Source organism: Neovison vison, chromosome 2 (genome assembly GCF_020171115.1).
Source record: "Neovison vison isolate M4711 chromosome 2, ASM_NN_V1, whole genome shotgun sequence".
Lineage (NCBI taxonomy): Eukaryota > Metazoa > Chordata > Mammalia > Carnivora > Mustelidae > Neogale > Neogale vison.
The window spans coordinates 225,073,778-225,101,774 of NC_058092.1; the positions used below are offsets into that span (position 1 = coordinate 225,073,778).

The following is a 27,997-nucleotide window of genomic DNA, read 5'->3' on the forward strand; positions in this document are numbered from 1 at the left end:
GACAAGGCAGCTTTCAACTCTTCAGGGTAGTATAATTATACTACTAGTTCTGGATTTGTCAGTTTTGGACATGCAATTACTTCTTATTAAGTAATTAAGGATTTAGACCCACCCATCTTTATCCATCTCCCATTTTAAAAATTTAGACATATTATAAAGTTTTGGTAAATCAATAGTGTTTATATAGTGAATATTGTTTACTGATAAGCTATCTTGTACAAGTTTCCTATTTTCCCTTAGTCAATGATTGCTTCATTTTGTTCATTTACTTGTTTTTCTGTGTGCTCATTCCATTTTCCTTCCAAATACCCCAAGATCTGTCACATATTACTAGTATTTTTTCCCCCAAAGCTCAAACAGTTCCAAACACTTGTATCTATTATTTTTCTAGTTATACCTCCCTCCTCAGCTCTGTTGCAGGTTGGACTATTTGCTCTGTTGGCTTGAGACACAGCTGTCTGTCATTCTAGGATATGTCTTTATAATTCTGTAATGTTCAGTCTCTTCTCCCTTCACCACTTACCATGAATTTTCTAAAGAAGGGTACGTTACAAGAAAAATTTTACAAATGTTTGTGTGTCTGAAAATATCTTTATCCTCATACTTGATTGATAGGTTGGCTAGGTATAGAATTCTAGGTTGATGGTAATTTCCCTTCTACCTTTACTTTTAGCATCTAATTTTGTTGTTGAGAATTTCAATGCTATTCTTACTTCCAATCCATTCTGTTTGCCTTTCCCCCCCTTTTTTTTCCATTTGTGAGTCTTTTAATTCGATGTTTTAGGCTATAGTGGGTAAGCAGGCTCAGTTCAGTTTTGGGAAATCTTATGTTGAAGTTGATACAAAAAATTTTGTCTTCTCCTACATAGGAGTTTTGCATTGTCACATTAATTAATATACAATATTGTAAATTCTTAATTTAAGATAAGAGTCTGTTATGTATAATCATTAGTGAATCTTCCCCCCCCACCCCCAGTTTTTCCCTCCTTGATAAGAGGAGAAACTTTTTTTTTAATTTTAATTTCTAGATTTCCCAGACTCTATTTTGTAAACTTTCTTTTATTGTATTTTAATTTTGGCTACCCTGTTTTCATTTTTTGTTCTCTGAGTATCCTTTTTTTTTTTTTTTTAAAGATTTTATTTATTTATTTGACAGATGGAGATCACAAGCAGGCAGAGGCAGGGAGAGAGAGAGGAGGAAGCAGGCTCCCTGCTGAGCAGAGAGCCCCATCTGGGGCTCGATCCCAGGATTCTGAGATCATGACCTGAGCCGAAGGCAGCGGCTTAACCCACTGAGCCACCCAGGCGCCCCTCTGAGTATCCTTTTGTTTATTAAAGAGTATCCAGTTCTTTTTTTTTTTTTTTAAGATTTTATTTATTTGAGATAGAAGGAGAGAGAGAGCATGAGTTGGGGCAAGGACAGAGGGAAAGGGAGAAGCAGACTCCCTACTGAGCAGGGAACCCAATGCAGGGCTCTACCCCAGAACCCTAGGATTGTGACCTGAACTGAACACCCAACCAACAGAGCCACCCAGGCATCCCTCCTGTTCTTGTTCTATGATTGCATTAAATATTCCCTTGTCACTTGACTGTGTTTCCTCTGATTTCCTTTTCTGTTTGTTTTGGTTTATTTTATGTCTAATGAATCCCTACTGCTTGTATTTATAAAGAGAGTCATGAAAAAAAAGATTGGATGAGATTTACTGACTCAGCAGCCTTCACTATAGGGTGAGCTGTAGGTTGGTTTGCCATTTGGTATGAAGACCCCCAACTGACAATATATTTTCTCTTGGACTATTCAGTTTCTGCAGATACATATTCTTCAATTTTCTGCCTGGAGGTTATTCAGTTGACTGTAGGTATTCAGGGAACATGTAGAAAAAAGTGGTTGGGAAATCCACCATTCAATATATAGATTTTTACCTAATTTCCCCATTTTCAGCTGTGTACATCTCTCCCTCCTTCCATTATGACTGATGCCATTATGACTGGAGCCTCTAGCATTCAGTTTCTTAAGAGATTTAACCTCCTGTCAGGGTTGGGTCTGGGGTCATCTTTGGCTGCTTGGGATGAGGAAGGGGACCATGGGCCTTTATATTTCCCTCAACTATTCTCCTTGTTTTCATCCTTGAGCCCCCCCTCTACTTCTCATTGTATCTCTTACCTCTGAGTCCTGGACTCTTCAGGCTTGTTTCTTACCGTTATTCATCTCTGTAGGCATAAATGGTTAGTTATTGCTTCTCCATTCCCTTTTCTCCTTCCAAAGCTCTGACACTTTCAAATGCATTGGCACCTCTTACCAACTAATTGGCTCTTTTCTTACTTTCTTTGTTATTGTGAGTTTGTACCTTTAAAAAAAAATAAAATCTTTCCTGTCAAGTTGGTAGAGTTTGGAGTATCAGTAAATGCTCCTCCTTAGTCTACTATGTTTAACAAGAAGTCCTAACCCATATTTTTATTGAATTAAATTTCATGAAAGACAAATTTCTGCAATGGACTACTGACTACTAGCAGTAAATGTCTTTGGGGGTAATAAGTCTGAATATTTAGGATGAAAGTTGAATTATGTTCATTTTATTTCCCAGTTAAAAGAAATGTAATAGCCCTGCATTGAGAATTTAGAATCTTTGGAGTTATTTCCTTGAATTTACTTATAACAATATGTTTGAAATGTGTTAAGTAGAAAAATTGGCAGGATCAGAGTGTATGTGTGTGTTTGCAAGTGTGACGGCAAGAGAAACTGATGGAATCCAAGAGAAAAGCAGAGTGTTAGATTTTGGTGGGGAGAAGGTTGGTATTTCAGCACATAGCCACATGAATATTTTTAATACCATCAATAATTTTTGGTAAGTAACTAAAGTTGATTTTTTCTTTACTATCTAATATCACAGACCATTCATGTTCCATCAGTGTCTTAAAAATACAGTCCCAATTATACTAAGGATACATTTGAACGAACAAACTTGTGGCTCTTGTAACCAGGCTATCTGCAACTCTCATTATCTTAGCTGCTTTCAGAAGCCTCATATGAGCCAAACGGTGAACAATAGAGATCATTCTTCAGTCAAGCAACTGAGAAGGGGCTGCTTTGGCTCATTAGCCCAAATAGGATCTTTTACTTTTTGAGCTGCAGTCAAAAGATCAGTGGAACTGTCATTTCTCTTGTTCTTCTTTAAAAAATCATGCGCATTTCCTTCAGTTTGGCAACGTGAAGTCTTAGCTTCTTGCCCATCATTTTATAGTACCACTCTTAAGTGGTATGAATGGAAATGAAACACATTCCCCAAATATCTGAAGGTCCTGATATACGGCTAATTGTAGAGAAAACAAATATATTTTTCTTATCTCTTTCCCTTGGAGAAATTGTAATAGATAATTCCAATCATAACAGTTTCATCCTACTTCAGTAAAACTGATTTTCCCTCTACTACCTCTTTGGAGTAGATTTTCACCTTTCTGCTGGATTTATGACTGCTATTACCAATACTGTGAGTTATTATAGTGTCGGATAGCACTACTAGAATGCTGACTCTACTTTTTTTTAGAAAAAAGAGATAACCATGTTGGAGCTTTAAAATTTCTTGATCATAGAAGACACTGAAACATTAGTCCAGATTCTAGGCAAGTTTTATCACTGACTTTTTGTGTGACTGTTGTAAATCATTTAAGTTTCTGTGTCTACATCTGTAAACTATATGACCCTTAACTGTATAAGGAATTCCCGGTCTACTGAACCTAATAGACAATAGATAAGCTTATCCAGGGGTGAACCTCATGTTTATTTATCTTTGTTTCCTCTTCCTTAAATTCGTAATAGTTTACTCAGTAAATGTTGACTTTTAAAAGAGTATGAAAGAAAAAAAATCAAATATAGAGCAAACGGTAATCCTATGAGATCCTTGTGAGAGTAATTTTATATAGATTTAGTATATTCAGCTTGATTCTAAAGGCAAAGTTGAGAGGAAGACTGTGGGGCTGCATGTTCTTCAGTAACGTGAAGTACTGAGCTGATTATAGTGGTTACAAGATTAAAAGATATATATTTTTAATGGACAAATCCTTTGCTTGAATATAGGCTACAGTGAGCATGTGGCTGAGCAGTGATCTCTCTTGTTAAACGGGCTCCCGTGTACCCTTTGAGTTACCTTCACACTCACTGACTGTTTTAAGAGCTTGGCTACCTTCCACATTTCTGAAAGCAACTCTACATGGATGTGAGAAGGATGTGGTTCACTTTAAACTTTGGCTGGCATGAGAGAAGAATGGAGAAGGCAGGAGAGATTGTTCATGTATGGCTACTACTAGAAAGAGTTCTGGATTTTATAGTCATGGAAATTAAACAGTATAATCCAGAACAATATCCTCCTTTTGTTTTTTTTTTTCCACCCCCCTAGAATGTTCTCCTCTTTTTCTTCCTTCATCCCAGGTAGTCTCTAAGGAGCATCCTGATGTAGAAGGGGCTGTCCTCATTTTCAGGTTTGAAGATGACATTTCTAGTACTGATATTATGGGGGAATTGTGATTTCTTTGTTATATTAATGAAAACCATGGTTTTCTTTTTTCTCCCTTTTCCTTTCAAAGGAGCCACCTCTTTCTGGACCTTTGTTTTCCCTTCTTAAGTCACTGCTGAGGTATTTGCAAACCAAGCCAACACATTTTATTCACCAAAGTAGAACAAAGCAACTGCTAATAGAAATAGCTTGGTAACTAATGGAAAAAGACACGGAACTGACGGAAGTCACAGGACTTGTATATAAAGCTCGATTCATTACTTACCCCCAACCTGTCATTGACAAATCTTTCAACATTTCCCAGTCTCTATATCCTCATCTGCAAAATGGGGTTAATGGAGGATTTCATCTGCAAAGTGGGGATAAAAGAGATTAAAAGAGATGACGTGGGTACATTATGCCCGAAATAAACACGAGTTGAATCTTAACAATAACGACCGTGTGGTTACAACTAAAACTTTTTCTCCTTTAGCTGTCAGAAATGTCTTCGGTAGATTTCAAATTCTTTTTCGCACTGTCTGCTCTTCTTTGGTGGGGATCCCATTACATTGCTTGTAACTCGAGTATACATGGCTGCAATTTGTGTTCGGCTTCCTTTCTCAAGGGTTGAAATAGGCTTTTTAGAGAAGGCACGAAAGTACAAAGCAAAAATTTCAGCACATGCCATCAAATCTTGGAAAGTCATCTAAAGGAGGAAAGATTGCCGCTGAAAAAGGAAAACGGCTCTTTTCTGGGCATCGTTTCTGCTCTTCTGAAAAAAAGCCCAGATGTTGCAATATTTTTCAAGGCAGAATATTGTCCCAGATGGAGGAGGAAACACTGACAAGCAGAGAAGGGAGATACCTGGGGTTCCGAGGCAGCGCGGGGAAGGGGTGGTGCGCCCCGGGCTCAGAATCTTGTAGCTCTTTGTTGGGGGCGGGGGAGTCATCATTTCGGCGCAAGAAATGGCTCCCCCTTGGAGAAGTCCCCACGCGGCCACGGCTCCCCGACCCTCGCGGCCCCTAAAACCCCGCCCCTCCCAGTTCTTGCGGACCCCACAGCGTGTCGGACTGCGGTGCCTTTAAGACTTTTGCCTGCTGCACAAGCTCAGCTCTTTGTGTGTTGTTGGAGTTTTTCTAAGAAAAAAAGAAGAAATAGGCAGGAGGATGGGGCGGAGGAAGGGGAGACGCGGGGGGGAAAAGCGCTGCACTTTTGCAGCTGTAGACGGCCGACGGGAAGGGCTGCTTTTTTGCTGAAGCTGCGAAGCCGGCCCGGTCTGCTCTTTCGCTGGTGGGGCTCAAGGGGCGCGTGGCGCGAGTGGGGCCCGGTCCCCCCCGCGCGCCGAGGGGAAGGGCATCGCGGGCACGCGGGCCACACCTGGGGGGCCAGTCTCGCTTCAGCTCGCGGGCCGGGCCGGGTGGGCGCGCGCGGGGGAGTCCCCGGTCCCTGTCAGGGCGGGGCGAGACCACAGCGCAGGGCCTGTGGGGGGGAGCGTGGGCACGCGCGAGTGGGGGCAGGCGGCCTAACGCACCGCGGGCTCTAGCCGCAGCCCTGGTGCCCGGCTGACGGCACAGGAGAGAAGATGGCTGCTGGGGGGCCGCTGGCCGCCGGCCTGGCGGTGCGGAGCTGAGCCCCGCTCCCCGAATTCCCCTCCCGGGTTGGGCGCGCCCACCTCGGGGCTCCCGCGGGCCCCCACCCTCCCCGGCGCGCGGGGCCGGAGCCCAGGCAGTTGGCGCGAGCCGCGGGCGAGGCGGGGCCGCGCGCGGTGTCCCCTCCCCCTCCCGCAGGTCCCCTCTGGAGCGCTCCGCGCCGCCCGCGCCGCCCGCTCTCCGCCTCCGGCCCGGCCCGGGTCGCCGCGGCGGTGGGCTCCATTTGCCGAGGACAAGGTCAAGAGACCGAGAGGCGATGCCCGAGTGCGACTGCAGGGGGCCGAACAGAGGCGACGGTGACTGGGATCTGTCCCTCCAGACCGGGGAGTGGGACTGGGGCAGGCGCCGGTGAGGAGGAGGAGAAGCGGCGGCGGCGGCGGCGGCGGCGGCGAGGTTTTCTCCGGCCGAATTGCACCCCCACCTCCCTGGAGCATCGCTGTCCGCGCCCGCGAGCGCAGCCCGGCCGGGCAGGGGCGCCCGAGAAGATGGAGCCGGGGGGCCGGGCCCGCATTGGCCCCCCGCAGCCGGCGGCCCCGGGGCTGTGGAGGGCTCGGCCGGCGGGCGGCGGCGGCGGCGGCGGTGGCGCCTCCTCCTGGCTGCTGGACGGGAACAGCTGGCTGCTGTGCTATGGCTTCCTCTACCTGGCCCTCTACGCGCAGGTGTCCCAGTCCAAGCCGTGCGAGAGGACCGGCTCCTGCTTCTCGGGCCGCTGTGTCAACTCCACCTGCCTCTGCGACCCGGGCTGGGTGGGGGACCAGTGCCAGCACTGCCAGGGCAGGTTCAAGTAAGTGTCTTCGCGACCCCGCACCTCAGCCCTGCCCCGCACGGGTCGTGCCCCCTCCCATCCTCTGCGCCCCCGCCCTCAACGCGGCCTCGGGTCCCGAGGCTGGGAACCGCCCGCAGCGCGCCGCCCCCCTGCAACCCGGGCGCCCGGGGCACTCGGCCGCGCGGAGCCCTGCGCGTCGGGCACTCGAAGCCCTCGTGATGGTCCAGGTGTCCGCAGCGGCTTCGGGTCCCTCGCTCTTGAGCATTTATTTCCATACTCAGTTACGGTGCCAAACACCATTTTTGTTAGGTCACTGTTTTTTAATAAAAAATGCAAGTAACTCATGAAATACTTGAACACTGCGAAACATTCAAACAATGCAGAAGTGTAAAGGTTAAAGTTACGGGTCCTCTCTAGAGGTAACCACCGCGAACATTTTAGTTTATTTAGTATGATAATTGTGATCCTAAGAGTTTATGATGGGCTTACTCTGTGCCAAACACTGTTCAGCGCCTGACGTGGATTATCTCATTTGTCCCTCCACAACTCTGTGAGTTCCTAGGATGATTATGCGGGATTTACAGAGAGAACTCGAGGCAGTGAATTTAAGTCATTTGCCCAAGATTACACAGTACTAAGGGCAGAGTTATTCCAAGTCAACTAGCTTAACTCCAGAATGTTTACTTTTAGCCAATATACTATGTCGAATTTGCTACGGCAGTTTTGATTGGGAATACAAGAGTGACTCTGGGTAACATAAAATGATGAACTGTGTGGGCTTTTTTAATGCAGGGAAGGTAATGGGTTTTTCCAACTGTTTATTTCACTATCAGCTGTTGTGTGAGAGCATCACTTTGGTTTTTCTCTGAAGCTCAAGGCCGTAAGGAGTTTGCTTTACAACAGCAAGGGTACCCTCCCTCTATTGGCTGATGTTTATTACATTCCTGCCTGATACAGAAGAAATGGGTGAATTGTGGGGAGCAGCAAGTAAGATAGTTGAGGTAGCCATCTGACAATTTGCAGATAGCAGTCACTGAGTCAACTTCTTAGATTTCTAGATAGTTACTGTGAAATTTGCTGGCTGTTTTGCTGCTCTGGAATTACACTATGTAGATTCCGGATATTTATTGTCAGGATGATAGCAAAATCTAAGTGAAGTGTCTCGGGCTTTAAGGCAAAGGTAGGAAGTATGGTTCACGTTATTAATGGATTATAGGAAAATGTCCTGAGAATTTTAAATGCAGCATATTTTCCATTTATTTAAACTATTGCTAATTTAAACCATGCCCCTTAAAACTTGTGAAACTGTAAGGGCACTTTAAAAGTGAAAAGGGCACTTTAAAATTTTAGGTAGATCCTACTATTTAAATTAATTTACAGTGGTTTTTGGAAGTGAAATCTTAAAATGAAGCTTCATGAAATTCATTTGTTTCAATAGACTGAAATGTTTTCTTGCTTCCTAATAAATTAGTATAATACTGTAGTTTCTTGATACTTTTTTTAATTTGAAAGAGGTGTTAATTAAAAGTTTTAAAAAGTGTTTCAAGATAAGGAAAGATATCTTATTGAATTGTGCTTGTTGGTAGCCTTTTTTACTTAAGTGTTTTGAAACTTTGGCTATGACAATTACAGCCAGCCTTTTTATCAAGCAAGAATTTTGAACATATAAACTGGCAGCCAACAATGAATGAAGCTGCATCAATTTTTTACGTCTTTCTGTAAGTAGGAAGATAACCCATTGTATGTGTGATTTAGGGATTTTGGCCTTTTTGTGGATTTGGTCTATTTATCTAAAGAGGACAGAGATTGCTATGATTTTGAGAGGCTCCTTTCTACATTTTATGGTAGTGGAACTTGTTAATCAGCTAGCTAGATCAGCAGCCTGCAACCTCGCTAGCAGATACTGTCTCAGTTAGTAGGAAAGATCACAGATCAAGTTAAACTATCTTAATAACATAAGATGCTGCTCATAAACTTTACACATTAGTGAGTAAAATAGAAATAGCTTCTTAAATATAGTTAAATAACAGTTAACCCTGAATTACTCATTGAATATAAATCATTTCCTTGGAAACTTATTTCCTATGATTCATTGTACTCTATTGGTAAGTACTTTTTCATTTCTCTGTGGAATACAGGCTATTAATTATAGTAAATATAACTGGTACTATTCCGTGTTTTATGTATACTCTTAGGGGTAAAATGTGGTATTTAATGTTAAAGGGAAGAATCAATTTAGAAGAAAAGAATTCTTCATGGTAAAGTATATGCTAAGCTAAAAAAGGTTTATTTGAGGATGGTGGCTTCTGTTATTCAGCAGTTGAAGGAATAACAGTGGGAAAGACTAACTGGAAATTTTCACTTCATTAATTATCTTGAAAATCTTTTACTAAGCTGAAGGATAGCAACCTAGCAAACAGATATAAAAAATGATCAATCTTGGTAAGCAGGTGTCAAAGTTAATTGGCTGGTTCCATGGTAACTTAGTTTTTTTCCTACCGTGGGGATTTCACTAGGGAATAAGAGAATTCTTCAAATGGTTCTTTAGAATGTAAGATTGATGGTAGGTGGGTGGGGGAATGCAGAAGCAAATATGGTATCAAAAGTGGTACTTTAGTTTTCTTAGCACTGATTTCCATCTTCAGTTTCTATTTAAAGAACAAAACACTCAGAATTACAAGCCATTTCTCACATAGGTAAAAATGAATACTTATCTTTGGCTAAAACTAGACTGAAGGATTTGGGACTGAGAATCAGAAAGGACAGTGCCAATATGAAATAGAAGAATTAAGGATATAATATATGCTAACTTGGATTCTATTTACTTGAATTAGGCTAGTATAACATTAGACTAGAAAACATTTTACTATGAACTTTATTTAAGTGAATGACATTCTTTTTTAGAAACTAGGTCTTTAGAATTATTTCTGTAGAGTGAGATTTATATTTATATAAATTTATATTTTGTGTTCAGACTTGGACATTTTCTTGCTAATGTGACATAGGAAACTATGACTTCTAGTTTGTAAGCAAAATAAACTACATTAATGATCTGAGATTGGAAAATATCTCATATTGTGAACAATTTCTAAAATGTAAATTTATTAAAATTTTTATTGAATATTTTTCTAAATCATTTTTACATCTTATTATATGTTTAATGTGTATATAGATTTTTTTTAATCTCTTAGATTAGTCAAATGTGGATACCGAAATTCTCGCATATATAATGGAAGTATTCTATTTCTTCTGACAGCCCGAAAATGGGGATATAATAATGAGGAACTTCATTGCTATTATACACAGAAAGGGGCAGGGTTAAATATGTAAATATGTTTCCTTAGCTTTTGGTAAGAAAACACACATTTCAATCCTTTCTATTAAGACTAGGAAAACTGTCAGTAACTATAAAGTTGCCCTGAATGCTCCCTGACCTCTAGTCTGTATTTTTTCATTTAAAATTTTAATGTTTTTACCCATAAATTTTTAAAAGTTTTTATTTAAATTCTAGTTCATTAACATACAGTGCAGTATTAATTTCAGGTGTATAATACAGTGATTTAACACTTCCATATAACACCAGGGTACTCATTCCATCACCGATCTAACCCATCCTCTCCCCACCCCCTTCTGTAACAGTCTTATTTATTTTATTTTAATTGATTAATTTTTTTTAGCAGGAGAGAAAGAGTGTGTCGGGGTGGGGACAGAGAAAGAGGGGGTGATAGAATATTTTTTTTTTTTTTGAAGGTTTTATTTATCTGATAGAGAGCAGGAGCTAGCTGGTGTTGTGGTGGGTGGGGAGGGGCAAAGGGAGAAGCAGAAGCAGACTCCCTGCTGATCAGGGACCCTGGGATCATGACGTGAGCAGAAGGAAGATGCTTAATCCACTGAGCCACCCAGCCAACCCGAAAGAGAGAATCATAAGTGGGCTGTACGCCCAGCAAGGAGCCCATCTTGGGGCTTGATCTCATCATACTGAGATCTTGACCTGAGCTTCAGTGAAGAGCCTGTTGCTTAACCCACTGAGCCATCCAGGTGCTCCAGTCTTCTTTATTTAAACTAGGATTATAGGGGCACCTGGGTGGCTAGGTTGGTAAGCATCTGCCTTTGGCTCAGGTCATGATCCCAGGGTCTTGGAATCGAGTCTCACATCAGGCTCCCTGCTCAGTGGGAAGCATGCCTCTCCCTCTGCCCCTGCTGTATTCCCCCTCTCTTTCTTTCTCTGTCAAATAAATAAATTAATAAAATCTTTTAAGAAAAGGGGAGAATAAGATTATAATATGTAATTATATCCATGGGTTCTTTTTATGTTATTAAAACAATTACAGAGTAGAAATTTAAAATTAGAGTATTTCTAAGACCTAAATTGATAAAGTAAGTTACGTGGAGTAACATGATTTTCAAAGATTTTATTTATTTATTTATTTGAGAGACAGAACGAGCATGAGCTGGGAAGGGGAAGAGGGAGAGCAGGATCTGGTGGGTGTGGGAGAGGGGCAGCAGGAGAGGGTCAAGTGGACCCCTAGCTGAACATGGAGCCCATCCCGGGCCTTACAACTTTTCTATGTGGTATGTAGTAGTATCTCATTGTGGTTTTAATTTGCATTTCTCTAATGAGATGATGTTGATCATTTTGTCATGTGCTTATTTGCCATCTGCATATCTTTGTGGTGAGGTATTTGTTCAGAACTTTTGCACACTGGGGCGCCTGGGTGGCTCAGTCATTCGCTGTCTGCCTTCAGCTCAGGTTATGAACCCAGGGTCCTAGGATGGAGCCCTGCATTGGACTCCCTGCTCAGTGGGAAGCCTAATTCTCCCTCTCCCATTCCCCCTGCTTGTGTTCCCTTTCTTGCTTTGTCTCTGTCAAATAAATAAATAAAATCTTAAAAAAAAAGATGATCTTGGAGCACCTGGGTGGCTCAGTGAGTTAAAGCCTCTCTGCCTTCGGCTCAGGTTGTGATCTCAGGGTCCTGGGATTGAGCCTGCATCGGGCTCTCTGCCCAGGATGGAGCCTGCTTCCTCCTTTCTGTGCCTGCCTCTCTGCCTGCTTGTGATCTCTGTCTGTCAAATAAATAAATAAAATCTTAAAAAAAAAAAAGATCTTTTGCACATTAGAAAAAAGATTTTTTTTTTCTTACTATTCATTTTTATGGGTTCTTTACATGTCTGGATACTAGTTCCTTTTCAGATACATCATTTGCAAATGCTTTTTCCCAGGCTGGGGTTTTCATTCTCTGAACAGCGTTTTCAAAGAACACAACTTTTAAATTTGATGAACTTCAGTTTATCTTTTTCTTTTATGAAATTTACTTTTGGTTTCGGATCTAAGAAATCTTGGCTTAAGTCATAATTTCTCTTTAATTTTTTTTCTAGAAGTTTTGTAGTTTTAGATTTTACATGTAGGTTTATAGTTCATTTTGAGTTAATTTCTGTATATGTAAGAGGTATGGGTCTCTATGGATCTCAGTTCTTTTCTTTTTCTTCAGCATGTAGAAATTCAGTCTTCAGGGCCATTTGGTGGCTCAGTGGGTTAAGCCGCTGCCTTCGGCTCAGGTCATGATCTCAGGGTCCTGGGATCGAGTCCCGCATCGGGCTCTCTGCTCTGCAGGGAGGCTGCTTCCTCCTCTCCCTCTCTCTGCCTGCCTGTCTGCCTGCTTGTGATCTCTGTCTGTCAAATAAATAAATAAAATCTTTAAAAACACTATTCTTGGGGCCTATGGTGGCTCAGTTGGTTAAGTGTCTGACTCTTGATTTCAGCTCAGGTCTTGATCTCAGGGTGCTGGGATTGAGCCCCACACTGAGCTCTTCTGCTCAGCATGGAGTCTGCTTGGGATTCTCTCTGTCCCTCTTCCTCTGCCCATTGCCCACTCTCTCTGTCTCTAAAATAAATAAATAAAATCTTAAAAAAAAAAACAGAAAGACTCTCCTTTCTCTGAGAAGTCATTTTGTATCTTTGCCAAACTCAGTTGTTCACATTTCTGAATTCTCTGTTCCATTGATTTCTGTCTATTTGTACATCAAGACAATAACCTCTTGATTATTGTAGCTTTCTAAGTCTTCATGTCAGCAAGTGGTAAGTCCTTTAATTTTGTTCTTTTTAAAATTATTCTGGTTATTCTATTACTTGGTTATTCTGGTTCTTTGCATTTCCATATGAATTTCAGAATCAGCTTGCCAATTTCTACAAAAAAAAGCCTGCTGGGATTTTACTTTGGATTGTGTTGAAGCTGTAGATGAATTTGGGGGACAGTTGATGCCTTATTAACACTGAGTTTTCTGACTCCTGAACCTGGTATATCTCCTTTTGTTTAGGTCTTTTTATTTATTTATTAAAAAAGATTTTTATTTATTTATTTGACAGAGAGAGACACAGTGACAGAGGGAACACAAGCAGGGGGAGTGGGAGAGGGAGAAGCAAGCTTCCCGCTGAGCAGGGAGCCCGATGTGGGGCATGATCCAAGGAACCTGGAATCATCACCTGAGCCAAAGGCAGATGCTTAACAACTGAGCCACCTGGCACCCCTGTTTAGGTCTTTTTAAATCTCTCAGCAGTCTTTAAAAATTTTCAGTGAACAGGTTTCACAGTGCTTATCAGATTTTTCCTTAAATATTTCACTTTTTTTGATTATATCCTTTTTAGTTTTGATTTCTGATTGTTGCTATTATATAAAAATACAACTGTTTTTATTAATCTTATACCTTTCAATCTTGCTAAACCATTAATTATAGATTTCTGTAAATTCCTTATGATTTTCCAAATAGATAATTGTGTTGTTTGCATATAAAAATACCTTTGCTCCTTTCTTTACAATCTTGGTGCCTTTTCTTTTTCTTGCCTTATTTCACTGGCTGGAACCTCCATTGCTGTGATCTATACATGGGATGAGAGTGGTCAGCTATATGCTATTCATGATTTAGGGGGACAATATTTTAATCTTTAAGCTAAGTGTAATGTTTCTATAAGATTTTTATAAATCCCTTTTATCACATTGAGGATGCTTCCTTCTGTTCCTAGTTTGATAAGAGTCTATTGGAGATATTGGATTGTGTTTTCTGCATGTTTGGGGTTCATCATATCATTTTTCTGATTTTTCATTGATATTATGAATTCTGTTGCTTAGTTTTTAAATGTTGAACTAATGTTACATTCCTGAGATGAGGACCATCTGAAATGATATATTTTCTTTCTTTATATATTATTTGGATTCGATTTAAAATTTTGCTTAGAATTTTTGTGTATATGTTCATGAAGGATATTGGTCTGTAGTGTTCTTATAATGTCTTTGCACAGTTTTAGAATCAGTGTAATGCCAGCCTCACAGAATGAGTTGGGACCTTCCTGTTTACTTTGCTGGAAGAGTTTGTGTTGAATTGGCATTATTTTTTCATTATGTGTTTGGTAGAATTCACCACTGAAGCCCTTGAGGCCTGGAATTTTCTTTAACTCCAGATTCAATTTAATTAATATAAATTTATTTGACTTAGTATATTCAACTACAAGTTCAATTTATATAATATATATAGAATTTGTTAAAATTTATTGGCCAGAATATTGCCCATCTTGGGAAGCATTCCTTGTGTTTGTGAAAAGAATGTGTGTAATGGGTAGAATATTCTATAAATTTAAGTTAGCTTGAGTCGATTTGTGGTTTTGTTCATTTTCTAAAACCTTTCTGATTTTCTGTCTACTTCTATTAGTTATTGAGAGAGAGGTATTAAAATCTTGAATTATAATTTTGCATTTATCTATTTCTCCCTGCAGTCTTATCTGTTTTGCTTCATTTATTTTCAAGCCCTGTTTTTAAGTGTATGAAATTTTATATCTTCTTGATAAATTGACCCCTTTTATCATTATGAGATGACTATTGAAAAGATGATCTTTTTTTTTCGTGTCTTTGTACCTTTGTTGAAAATCACTTGGGTAAGTCTATCTCTAAATTTTATCTTGATTCACTTCTGTTTCTTTGGTCCATATGTCTGTCTTTTTGAGAGTCTCTTTTTTGACTATTGTAGCTTTGTAGTAAGTCTTGAAATTAGATAGAGAGATTCCTTTAAGTATTTTTATTATTGAGAATTCATTTAGTTATTCTAATTCATTTGCTTTTTCACATTTTAGAATCTGTTTATCAGTTTATCAGTTCAAACACTGAGATTTTAGGTGGTATTGTGTTGACTTGAGATCATTTTAGGAAGAACTGACATCTAAACAATACTGACTTCTCCAGTCCATTGACATGATATATTTCTTCATTTGTTTAGGTTTTCATGGATTTCATGCATAAGTATTTTGTAGGGATATATATAGATCCTACATGTATTTTGTTAGATTTATACCTAGTTTATGTTCTTTGAAGCTATTGTAGTTGATACTGTTTCTTTTAATTTCACTTTCTATTTGTTCATCTTTATTATGTGGAAATAGAATTGATTTTTGTATATTGAATTTGTATCTTGCCTGCAATGTTGCTAAACCCACTTAGTTTCAGTAGCTTATTTGATTTGCTGTTATTTTGTTGAGGATTTTTGCTTCTTTGTTCTCAAAGAATAGTACTTTATAATTTTCTTTTCTTGTAATGGGTTTGATTTTCTTGTCATAATAATTTTGTTTGATTTCTTATCATGCCCTATAAAATGAATTAGAAGTGCCTTTCTTCTTTTTTCTGGAAGAATTTATGTAGAATTGGTATTACTTTTTTTCATCAATGTCAGTAAAATTCATCATCATTTAGTTTTGTGTAATACCCAGTGTTCATCACATCATGTGCCCTCCTTAATGCTCAGATGGACCAAAGAAAGATCCTGGCCTTTTCTTTGTGGAAAGGCTTGCAACTATGAATTTAGTTTTTAAATTAGGTGTAAAGACGTTCATTTCCTTGGTTTCTTTTTGAGTGCATTTTGGTAGATTGTCTTAGAAAGATTGTCCATTTCAAGTTTTCAAATTTGTGAGCATAACATTTGTACAGTGTTCCCTTATTATGATTTTGAAGTCTGTGGCATCTTTAGTAATATTTCTTCCATTTCTGATATTGGTAGTTTACATTTTCTTTCTTTTTTCTTGCTTAGTCTGGCTAGGTATTTATTGGTGTTATTGATCTTTTCAAAGAATATGTTTGGTTTCATTGATTCCTGCTATTTTTTCTTTTGTTGTTATTTTCAGTTTCATTGATTGTTGCTTCCTTTGGTGTTAATTTTCTTTTATTCTAATTTCATAAGATGAAAAGTTCACATTGTTAATTTGAGGTGTGTCTTCCTTTCTAATGAAAGGTTTTAAATGCTGTTTGTGTTCTTCTAAGCACTGCTTTGCTGCATCTCACATACTGATATGTAGTACTTTCATTTTTATTCAGTTCAATATACTTTCTGATTTTCCTTTAGACCTTCTCTTTGGCTTATGTAGAACAATTTTGTTTAACTTTCAAATATTTGGATATTTACCAAAGATTTTTCTGTTACTTATTCCTAATTAAAGTCCATTATGTTCAAAGGACATTCCTTGTATGATTTTAGTTATAAATTTATTAAGACTTGTTTCTGGGGGCACCTGCATGGCTCAGTTGGTTATGACCTTCGACTCAGATCATGATCCCAGTGTCCTGGGATGGAGCCCCACATTGGGCTCCCTGCTCTGTGGGAGGCCTGCTTCTCCGTCTCCCACTCCCTCTGCTTATGTTCCCTCTCTTGCTGTGTCTCTGTCAAATAAATAAATAAAATCTCAAAAAAAGAGACTTGTTTCTGGAAAAAAATATGGTGTATTGTGGTGAATTTTTACATTTGCAATTGAAAAGAATATACATTCTTCTGTTGAGTGGAATGTTATAGAAATCTCAGTTAGGTCATGTTGGTTGTAATTGTTCACATATTCTTTATCCATACAATATTCCGTCTAGTTCGGTGGATTACTGAGAGAGGGGTGTTGAAGTCTCTAACTGTAACTGTGGATTTGTCTGTCTCCTTTCACTTCTGTCAGTTTTGCCTGTGTTTCAAAGTTTTTTTGTGGGTTCATATACGATTAGAACTGCTGTGTTTTTTGGTGAGTTGACCCATTTATCATAGTATCATTTTCTTCCTCTTTTTCTTTGGTAATTGTTTCTGCTTTCAAGTCTTCTTTGATATTAATAGCTACTCTATTATGTATATGTATTTCAATCCAATCTAGTTATCTCTTTCTATCTGTTTATTGAGGCTTTTTACATTTAATGTATTTGGATATATTTTGGCATTCTATTTTAATTTAGTGTTGGCCCTTTAGGTATATGTCTTTTTAAAAAAATTTAAGTTCAATTAGCCAACATATAATACATCATTATTTTTGGTGTAATTTTCAGTGATTCATTAGTTGTGTATAACACCCAGCGCTCATCACATCATGTGCCCTCCTTAAAGCTCATTACCCAGCTACCCCATCCCCCCACCCAACTCCCTTTCTACAATCCTCAGTTTGTTTCCTGGAGTTAAGAGTCTCTCCTGGTTTGTCTCCCTCTCTGATTTCTTCCCATTCAGTTTTCCCTCCCTTTCCCTATTGTCCTCTGCACTGTTCTTTATGTTCCACTTATGAATGAAGCCATATTATAATTGTTTTTCTGACTTATTTTAGGTATATGTCTTCATATTATGTTTTAGTGGTTGTGCTAGTATGTTAGTAATTACAGTATGCATACCTAACTTTTTATAATCTATTCAGAGTTAATATTATTTTTCTTCAGGTAATAAGTTTTAGAACTCTATTTGTCCATTTATCTATCTCCACTGACCTTTGCTATAATTGTCATATACATCACATCTACTTGTATGGCAAACCCTATTAGATAAAGTTATAAATTTTGCTTTCAGCAATATACATATTTTAAAGAACTTAAGAGGAGAAAAATTGTCTTTTATATTTTCTCAGATATCTTCTCTTTCTTTTGCTCTTTGCTTATCGCTAGAGAAATTTCCTTTTAGGGTCATTTCCCTTTAGTGTGAACCACTTTCTTGGGGGGGTCCATTTCTTTTCAAACATGACTGTTGCTGATGTATTTTCTTAAAAATTTTTTTGACCTAACAATACCTTTATTTTGCCTTGTTTAGTGAGGGATTTTTTTTTTTTTTTTTTAATTTGTCAGAGAGAGAGAGCACAGGCAGGCAGAGGCAGAAACGGGCTCCCCGTCGAGAAAGGAGCCCTATGTGGGACTTGATCCCAGGACACTAGGATTATGACCTGAGCTGAAGGCAGCCACTTAACTGACTGAGCCACTCAGGCATTCCTAGTGAGGGATATTTTTACAGGAACAGAATCCTAGGTTTTCAATTCTTTTCCTTCAGCATTTTAAAACAGGTTGCTCAATTTTTTCTGGCCTTTCATGGTTTCTGATGGGAAGTCTGCAGTCATGCTAATTGTTTTTCTCCTATGTATATAATGTTCTTTTTCTCTAGCTGATTTCAAGATTTTTCTACATTTTTTGTTTTAAGCAGTTCAAATTATGTATCTGGATGTAGGTTTCTTTAAATTTACCATGAGTGGTAGGGTTTACTGAGCTTTTTGAATTTATATTTATGTCTTTCACCAAAATGGGATTTTAGAAAAACCATTATTTCTTTTAATATATTTGCAGTAGTCTTTTTTGTTTCTTCTTCTGGGACTTCAGTGACACTAATGTTAGGTTTTTGATTTAGCTACACAGGTCCTTGAGGTTCTGATCCTTTTCTTTCTTTTTTAAATCTTTTCTCTTTCTTCAGATTGTGTTATTTCTTTTGAACTATCATTGGCTTCACTGACTATTGCCTCTGTTATCTGCATTCTGCTTTCGAACCCATCCAGTCAGTTTAAAATGTAGGATGTGGTATTTTACATTCTTAACCTTTCCATTTTGTTCTTTTTGATGATTTTTCTTTCTTTGATGAGAATGTCTCTCTTTTCATTTCATTTTATTGTCTTTACCTTTGTCTCGTGGTATCTAGTTATAATAGTTAATGTCTGTCTGATGATGCAAATTTTTGGATCTTAGGATTTTCGGACATCCATTGATTATCTTTTTCCTTGAGAATTGTGTATATTTTCCTAGTTCTTTGTATGTTGAGTGATTTTTGGATTTATTCTGGACATTATCAAGGTTATTTTGCATAGGTTATGGATCTTGTATGTTCTGGGGAATGTTGATTTATTGATCTATCTATTTATTTGTTTATTTTTATTTAGTAAGCAACAAATCAGTTAGGTTCAAGTAGCAAATTCTCTGTCATGCTTTCTGAGGGCAGTGGATATAAAGCCTTTGGATCTGAATGCACGCATGCCACTCAGGGATTATTCTGAGACTTGTGCAGTGTTTTAGTTTTATTTCAGTTCTCAGATCATTCATTAAGCTGCTTTTGGGTCTGTTCCTCATATGGGCTGCTCAGATTGATTCTGGGTCTTATGTGGGTTCATACACAGAATTAGGGGATTTTCATCTTCAGCAATCTGTTACTTGGGACATCTTGCATACTCTGGTAGCAGGGGTACTTTTTCCCAGCCATTTTTAATGGAAAGACAGAATTTCTCCTTTAAGAGTCCATCTGTACGTGTATGTATTGCTGTCATTCTTAAGGTTTGCCATCCTTTTCATCTCTATGGCCATTGTTTTAGTAAAGTCTTGAATTTTTCTCTACTGGGTTGTTGCAGTAGCTCTTTAATTCAATTTTTCTTTTAATGTCCCCTTTGCTCTTCTCTTCTTTATTGCTACCAAAGTTTGCTTCCTAGAATACAAATTTTATTATATCTCTTTTCCTGAGAGTTAGAATATTTAAAGCAGTGACTCTTAAGTTTTCTGATGACGAATCTATTGTCATAGATTCAGATTCTTGTTTTCTAGCTAATGTGTCGTTTTCTTCTGGCTTTCCTTATTTTTTTTCCTTTTAAATTTTCAGAAATTTGCTTATGCTATGTGTGGGTATGGAATTCTTTGAGTTTTTCTTGTTAATTGCTCTGCAGGTTTATATCTTTTTCAGAATTTGTAAGATTTTCTGTTATCATTTTTTCAGCTACACTCTTTCTTCTTTCCTTTGACCCCAAAGAGACTAATATTAGATCTTTGTTACTGACTTCTAGGTCACTAAAGCCCTATTCCGTCTGTTTTCTTTCTATTCAGGTTGGATAACTTTTATTTATCTATCTTTATGTTCATTGATTCTTTCCTCTGTTATCTCCATTCTGTTATTGGGCCCATCTTGTGAACTGATACAAAAAGTTTCTTTTATTGTATTTTCCATTTTATTCTTTATGTCTTCTGTTTCTTTGCTTGAAACTGTATTTCTATATTTGTTTTGAAAGTATCTGCAGCTTCTTCTTGTATTATTTTTCTGATAGCTGCTTTAAGATTCTTGATAGATAATTCTACCATCTTTACTAGAGCAGCGATGGTAACTTCTGATTATCTTTTTCAGATGAGTTGAGATTTTCTTGTTTCTTGGTATGGCAAGTAATTTTGGACTATATCCTGGACATTTTGAGTATTGTGTATGAAATTCTGATTCCTATTTAAAAATTCTTTTTTAGGAGGCAGTCAACTTGTTCTGGTTCTGCCTACATGACCTTCACTTTTTTTTTTTTAAATATAACAGCTTTATTTAGTTGTAACTTATATAACATAATATTCACTACTTTAAATGGCTCAGTTGTTTTTAGGATATTCAGAGAGTGGTGCAGCCATCACCATATCTAATTTTTGAAAAATTTTTTTAATCATCGCACAAAGAGACCCCATTTCTATCAGCACTCATTCTGTATTTCTCCCACTCAACAACTCCACTAATCGGGTAGCCACTAATTTGCTTTCTGTCTCTGTGAACTTGCCTCTTGTGGACATGTTATATAAATGGGATCATATAATGGTTCCGTCTTATGTCATGAGCTTCTTTCACATAGCATTTTTTCAGGCTTCATTCATGTACCATGTGTCCATTCCTTTTTATTGCTGAATAATATTCCATTGTATGGATATTCTACATTTTGTTCATTCAGTTATCAATTATTGGACGTTTGAGTTGTTTCTACCCTTTGACTATTATGAATAATGCTGCTGTGAATTTTTGTGTACCAAATTTTTGTGTGGACATAGGTTTTCATTTTTCTTGGGTATATATGGAGGAGTGTGCTTGTCCATTTTTGTGCTGAGATTCGAATGCCAGTTTAGTTTCCAAAGCCTTGGTTGTACCATTCTGCTCTGCCCTGTTTGTCTGCTCCAAAGAGACCATTCTGAAATGCAGGTGATATTCCATACCGTAGTTAAATTCTAAAACTTTTTTGCTTTGTTGGTTGAGATCTGTTCCACATATGGACTACCTGAGGGTGTACCCAGGACTTCATACATGGATTTGAAAGATCTCCCTTTTCATCATCTTCATCTTTGTGTAATCCCTTTCCCTTCTCTAGTTAGGAGGATGAGGGGTGCTGACTCTGCTGTCATTTACGTAGTGCAGAGTGGAGATGGTCTACCCCGGGATCTTTGCAGCTGCTGCAACCCCAGTGATGAGCATCAGGGCTGCCGCCTCCTTGCTGGCACTTATTTAGTGCATGGCAGAGATCACTGAGGGACACTACCTCCACATTTTCTCCCAGTGGGGAGGGGAAGATACTTAGTATTTTTATAGGAAACATGTAAACATTTTTTTTTTTAAAGCACTGTGTACATTAAAAACTCTCAAGTTGATTCTCTGTGTCTCGTAAAAGAGTAGAAACTCTAAGAGCATTTTCCATGTTTTGATATATTTTTTATATGAGTTTTTGTAGGCAGGGGGTGTTTAGCTTTTACAAAATTCTCAAAAGTGATCTCAGATTTCCAAATGGTAAGAATCATTGTATCATAGGAAAGAAAGTCAAATAATGGTCACCCTATATGTATAGCTTGAAAACTAATTTTTTCAAGACATGGAATGGTCTCAAAAGTAGTTTTTAAATATATTTTTTCAAAACACTTAGGAAGATTATACAGCAAGGATAAAAGATTCTTCCTGTTTTTAATTGCTCAAATAACCCAAACATTTACATCTATATTACACATAGAAACATATAGATACAATGTACATTTATATATATTTACATATATTACAAATATATTTATATATTATGTATATACATACATATACCTGATGTATTTCTATAAATACATATCAGAGTGATGGGGAATAGTCCATATTCCTCTATGTATGCATCATCACTTTACATACTCTACTTTTATTTGCTATTTGTATATTGTCTTTCCCCTTTTATAACCATATTGTCCACTCTGGCAGTTATTAGCCACATATATCTATTAAAAGTAGTTAAAGTTAAATTTTAAAGGGTCAGTTTCTTTGTTGCAATGGCCATATCTCAAGGGCTCAATAGCTACATGTACTGAGTGGCTCCCATATTGAACAGTAAATATATAGAACTGTTCTATCATTGCAGGAGGTCCTAGACAGCATTGCCTGGAATGTAAGGTCCAGGAGGGCAAAGACAGTTTCTTTTACCATGTTTTTTCTCCACTTTTTATATTAACATGAGATATAATTTATATATCATAAGTCTCACCAGTTTAAAGTACACGATTTAATGTTTTTAAATACTTAGAGTTGTGAAACCATAACATAGCTTTAAAACATTTTGTTATTCCATAAAATAACCTGAGCAGTCACTTTCTATTTTCTTCCCTACTTCTTAGCACTAGATTGCCACTAATCTACTCTTTAGAGATCTTTTAAAGTTCACTGTTCTTATCCCCCATGCCAGGAATATTGCCCCATTTAATAAATATATTTGAATCAGTGAATGACTATGTGTATATATTTTTTCTGTAGTCTACTTAGGGAGAAAGTCAAACTATATAAGTATATTTTTATCTGTGACTTAAAAAATAATTTACAGAGTATTTTATATAGGTAGTATAAAATCAGACTAATCTTATACTTTAGATATATGAAAATTAACTTTCATAATGATGTTCCTGAGGTATTTAACCATCCTGAGTTATGAAAACACATTAGCTTCAGAAACTTAGTAATATAGTAAGTGTGGTAAGCATAATTTTAAGAAGACCCTCTTGACCTTTGTCCCCTGGTATTACTGTCATAGTTATGTTATAAGGCTGAAGGGAGATTATTTGAGTAGACTTAATCAAGTCACATAGCCCTTTAAAAGCAGTTTTCTCAGGTTGCTAGTAGAAGGGGAAGTCAAAGACTGGAGGTACAAAGAGAATTTGACATACCATTGCTGGTTTGAAGATGGTGGGGAACATGTGGAAAGGACTGGAGAGTGGTCTCTGGAGCTGAGAGCATCCCTTGACCAATAGTTGTCAAGGAAATGGGACTCTCAGCCCTATAACTCAAGGAACTGAATTCTGTCAACAAGCTGAGTGGGTTTAGAAGTGGATTCTTTTCAAAAGGTTCTAGATAAGAGTCTAGCTCAGCTAGTGCTCATCTGAGTCCACAGGGACTTCTGACTTATAGAACTGTGAAATAATAAAGGTATGTTGTTTGAAGCTTCTATGTTTGTGGCAATTTGTTAACAAAGCAATAAAAAGAAACAGATTCAGGAACACATTTAGCAACAAATCATTGAAAAAAGGTATTCTTGAGTTTCAGTTAATCATACTGTTTAGTTAACCAGAAAATTAAATTAAATTACTTCCTTAAGCATGATGGTGAATTGAGTTTTATTATTTTTAACAGCAGTAATAATGCAGGATGATTTGTGTGTTTAGTTTTTTATCATGCTTTGTTTACTTCCCTCTCCTTCCTCTCTTTGGTCTGCCATGAATGATGGGAATTAACACTGAATGGTTGGCATAAGTTTACTAATTAATATTTGGATTCTTGAAGATGCTTTGATATTTTAGCTATCTGATCTATTTGGCCCTATTTGATCCACAGGATACTATTCATTCACACCATTCATTTCATTCTGAAATACTACTTGAGCCAAAGGTAACGATTATACCTTTAAGACAGCTGAACCATATAACACCTAAAAGTGAATAGGAAAAATATAGACAGCTTAAGGCTTAAAAATGATTAGTAGATGTGAAGTCAGTTTAGCCAGAAGGGAAAAAGGTTGTCCTTATTTATTATTAGACAGCAGATGAATTTGAGAAGAAGGATACAATGGGGAAGAGACTGTATGACTAAAAAAATTGCTTGGGTTGTATAGTCATCTCAGTGACTTAAGGCAATGCTGAGGAAAAAAAATGCTTAATAGGCTAGAATCCTCATATTTGGGAATATAATTGTTAGAATTTTTGAGTTCAGAATTAGTTGAGAAATAGGCTTTGAAGTCAGATCATTAATGGTTAAACTATCAGGTTTATGGGTGCTAATATGGAGAACATGATTTTTTTTGATTTAAAGATTGATTTATTTGAGAGAGAGAGAGAGAATGCACATGTGCACATAGTGGGGAGAGGCCGAGGGAGAGAAAGTCTTAAGCAGACTCTGTGCTGAGTGTAAAGCCTGATAACAGGCCTGAAATCACGACCTGAGCCAAAACCAGGAGTTGGATGCTTAACTAACTGAGCCACCCAGGCGCCTCTGGAGAACATGACTTTCATTCATGTGTGGCCATAATGGGCTATCTAATATTTCACTTCAAAATTAAATTTACCTGCAGCCAGAGGTAAGCAACTGCTGGTCCATGTTTCTGGACAGGGCTCTTAAGTGCTTGGAAGAAAGTAAGCATAATGCATTCCCTCAGCCTGCAGTCGGTGCAGCTTTCAGCATCCCAGTTTTTTCTCCTTACCTTACCAATCAATCAGAAGCCCCGCCTTCTCCATTGAGGAAGAAGGAAGGAGTGAGATAAGGGCAGAGAGGTGAAGAGTGTCACTCTAATTAAAATCCCTCCCCATGGAAATATTAGGAATGAGTAATATATTCTCTCTAACAATCAGTAAAAAATAAATAAGTACAACTGAATCAAATTTTTTCAAAACGAAGTGTCTTGCCTGGTAACTTAATATCTTCCCCTATGCCTGTAGCTTCTTTACTCAGTATGAAGTCAGCTTTACAGTAAGCATATTTAACAGGGCCAGAAATCTTGAAGTAAATGCCTAATTATAATATTTGTCCAACAACCTGATGTTCAAATATTTGAGCAAAAGACTGCTGAGTACCCGATTGCCTGCTATCAATTCCAATATAACTTATGCACAGTTAAGTATTGACACACAGCAGGTAAAAGGTTAAAATGCTGAAATCCTTTTTGATACTGGTCGTAGTAACATCTATCCTGAAGGCACTGTTTGGTCTTGGCAATTATTTGAAGCCTGGTTGAGACTGGGAAAGATATGCAGTGGGAATGCAGTATTTTAAAGGAAGGTTTGATTTGCCGGAGGAGAAATGGTAATGGTCTTCCAGTGGCAGTCCAATAGTAGTCAATTATTTTTCACCCCAAATCATGCAAAGGGTGTGGTATAATCAGCTCCTTCCTCTTCCACCAGATGTGAGAGCTGACGAAGCACATACTATTTGCTACCACTGAGGCCAGTCAATAGAGGAATTTTTGTTAGTGTGTGCTAGTGCCAGTCAACGACTGTAGTCAGGTTGGTTAGTGTACTTACACGGGGTAATACCTATTTGGCCAGGATATGATTTGTTCAAATTGGTGTTAAGTGGGATGGTACCCAAGATGATTTACTGGAATATGGGAAGAAAATATTAGGATTTCTAGTAATGTTATTTTTAATTTTGATTTTTAAAATTTATACTTTATAGTACAAAATATATATTTTAATTAAATTAAATTTTTTTAAGTAGGCTTCATTCCCACTTAGCGTGGAGGCCAATGTGGTGCAAGAACTGAGCTTAAATCAAGAGCCAGACACTTAACTGACTGAGCCACCCAGGGGCCCCTAGTACACAATATTTTAAATGGTACATGTATATTTACAGGTAAATATACATATACTTGAGTTATGTAATAAAAACTTTTACTGACAAGGGAGCATGTAATTAAGGTTTGAAGACTACTGCTCTAGCAGGTGAGGTCACTTAAATTTTTATGAGGAGTTGGATGGATGGAGAAGGCACACTTAGAAGTGGAGGATACAGGGGCGCCTGAGTGGCTAAGTCAGTTGAGTGTCTGCCTTCAGCTCAGGTCATGATCCCACAGCTCTGGGATCAAGCCCCACGTTGGGCTCGCTGCTCAGTGGGGAGCCTGCTTCTCCCTTACCCACTCCCCCTGCTTGTGCTCTGTCTCTCTCTCACTCTCTCTGTCAAATAAATAAGTAAAATCTTAAAAAAAAAAAGAAGTGGAGAATACTCTGTGAAGAAAAAAGAAGAAATGCAAGCTCAACAGTGTAATACAATAATGACTGTGCAGAAAGGAAAAAGAATAGTTAATACCAATGAATATAATCTTTAGGTACTCTTTACTTTGTTTAACTGTATAAACTGTTAAACAATATTTTAATTAAAAACGTTCTTTTAAAAAAGACGTCCTTATGAGGATGGATTGCAGTGGTGACTGTGCATAAAGATTCCCCAAATGGATTCAGTTATTCCTTGAGTATATTGTCAACACTAAAACTATATATTTTTAAAAAAGATTTTACTTATTTATTTGTCAGAGAGAGAGAGTGTGTACAAGCAGGGGGAACAGCAGGCAGAGGGAAAAGCAGGGAGCCTGCTGAGCAGGGACCCGGATGTGGGACTTGATCCCAGGACCTAGGACCATGACCTGAGCCGAAGACAGATGCTTAACTGGCTGAGCCACCCAGGCATACCAAAACTATATTTTTTGATAAATAGGATTTATTATCTCAGAGACTTTGTACCATTTAAACTACTGATTTTTTTTCTCATTTTTATGATGTTTTAATCAAATTTTGTATTCATACCAAGGATAGAGAACAATATAATTGATTTATATTAAATCAATTTTAGTTTTGTTTAACGTTTTTGTTGGTTTTCTTAACAGTCCAGTGTGTTTATTTGATCATGCACTCTAGACTGGGCAGTTTTAGCTAGATGAGACCTTGGAAGACATATAAGCATGTGACATGCATCTGGACAGGGATTAGCAAACTTTTTCTATAAAATGCCAGTTAATAGATATTTTAGACTTTGCAGGCCTGATGGTCTCTGTAGCCACTGCTCAACTCTGCTCTTGTAGTGTGTTAGCAATCTTAGACATGTATAGACAAATGTGTGTAGTAGAATTCCAGCAAATCTTCATTTACACGAACAGGCAATGGGGCAGTAGATTGTGGAGCTGTGATCTAGATTAACATGTCAGTATGGCTCTCAATTCATGAACAGGAGCGCCACAATAAAAAATACATCAGTTGTTTGAAACTTAGAATACATTGTAGAAACAACATTAGAAGTGGCAAGTTCAGTGTGTTTCTGTGGGTACAGTTTCTGAAAACCTCTGCGGATGGGCCATACTTTGTTTCTTTGTCTGCTTGGTAATTTTTTTGTTAATTTTTGTGATGTGATAAGGCTAGGATTAGAAGCATCTCCCTCTTTAGATTTTTTGTTTTTGTTTCTGTTTTTGTTTGCATATGTGGGTTGTAGTTCATGATTTTTCTAAACTACTTTTGTAATGCCTGTATTCTTTATTGCATATGGTCTCTAAAGTCTCTGTTCTTTTAGCTTGTGGTCAGCTAGTGTTTTGAGATCGATTTCCTTGAATGCCTGGAGCCAAGGAAAAATGAATAACTCTCTAGTCTTTGCAGATTGACTCTTTCAGGGCACTCCTACAGTTGCATAGCTAGGTTGTTTATGACTCTACCTTAGCCTTAATTTCCTTTTTGCTTTCAGTCTAAAAGTTAACGAGAGGTTAACTTTCAGGTCTTTTGTGAGCATGTAGTCTTCCCTGGGAATGCATGTGGCTCCCCATGTTCCCCTGTATGGGCTTACATACTGGATAGTTTTTCAGTACCCTAATTCTTCAAAGAGTCTCTCTCCAGATTTTTCTCTCAGCTGTGTTGTGTATCTATTGTTTGCTTCCACTGTGACCTTTTGCCTCATGCATCAGGGTTGCTGGTATTTGCCTTTCAGAGCTTTTAAGGAATGCCTTCTGTATAACTGCTTTCTTTGCTCTGAAGGGGTTTCATGCTAGGCATAAGATGATTTTCACGTTTTATCAACAAATGATTTTGTTA

General features: G+C 38.0%; 1 protein-coding gene across 1 annotated transcript in view; it reads left to right on the forward strand.

Annotated features, from left to right (window-relative positions):
- The first annotated feature begins 6,570 nt into the window (after positions 1-6,570).
- Positions 6,571-27,997, forward strand: part of ATRNL1 (attractin like 1) — an 810,828-nt gene continuing 789,401 nt past the window's right edge. Inside the window, exon 1 of the mRNA XM_044240595.1 lies at positions 6,571-6,923. Coding sequence (XP_044096530.1) covers positions 6,625-6,923 — 299 coding nt within the window. The 5' untranslated portion in view covers positions 6,571-6,624. The remainder of the gene's footprint in view (positions 6,924-27,997) is intronic.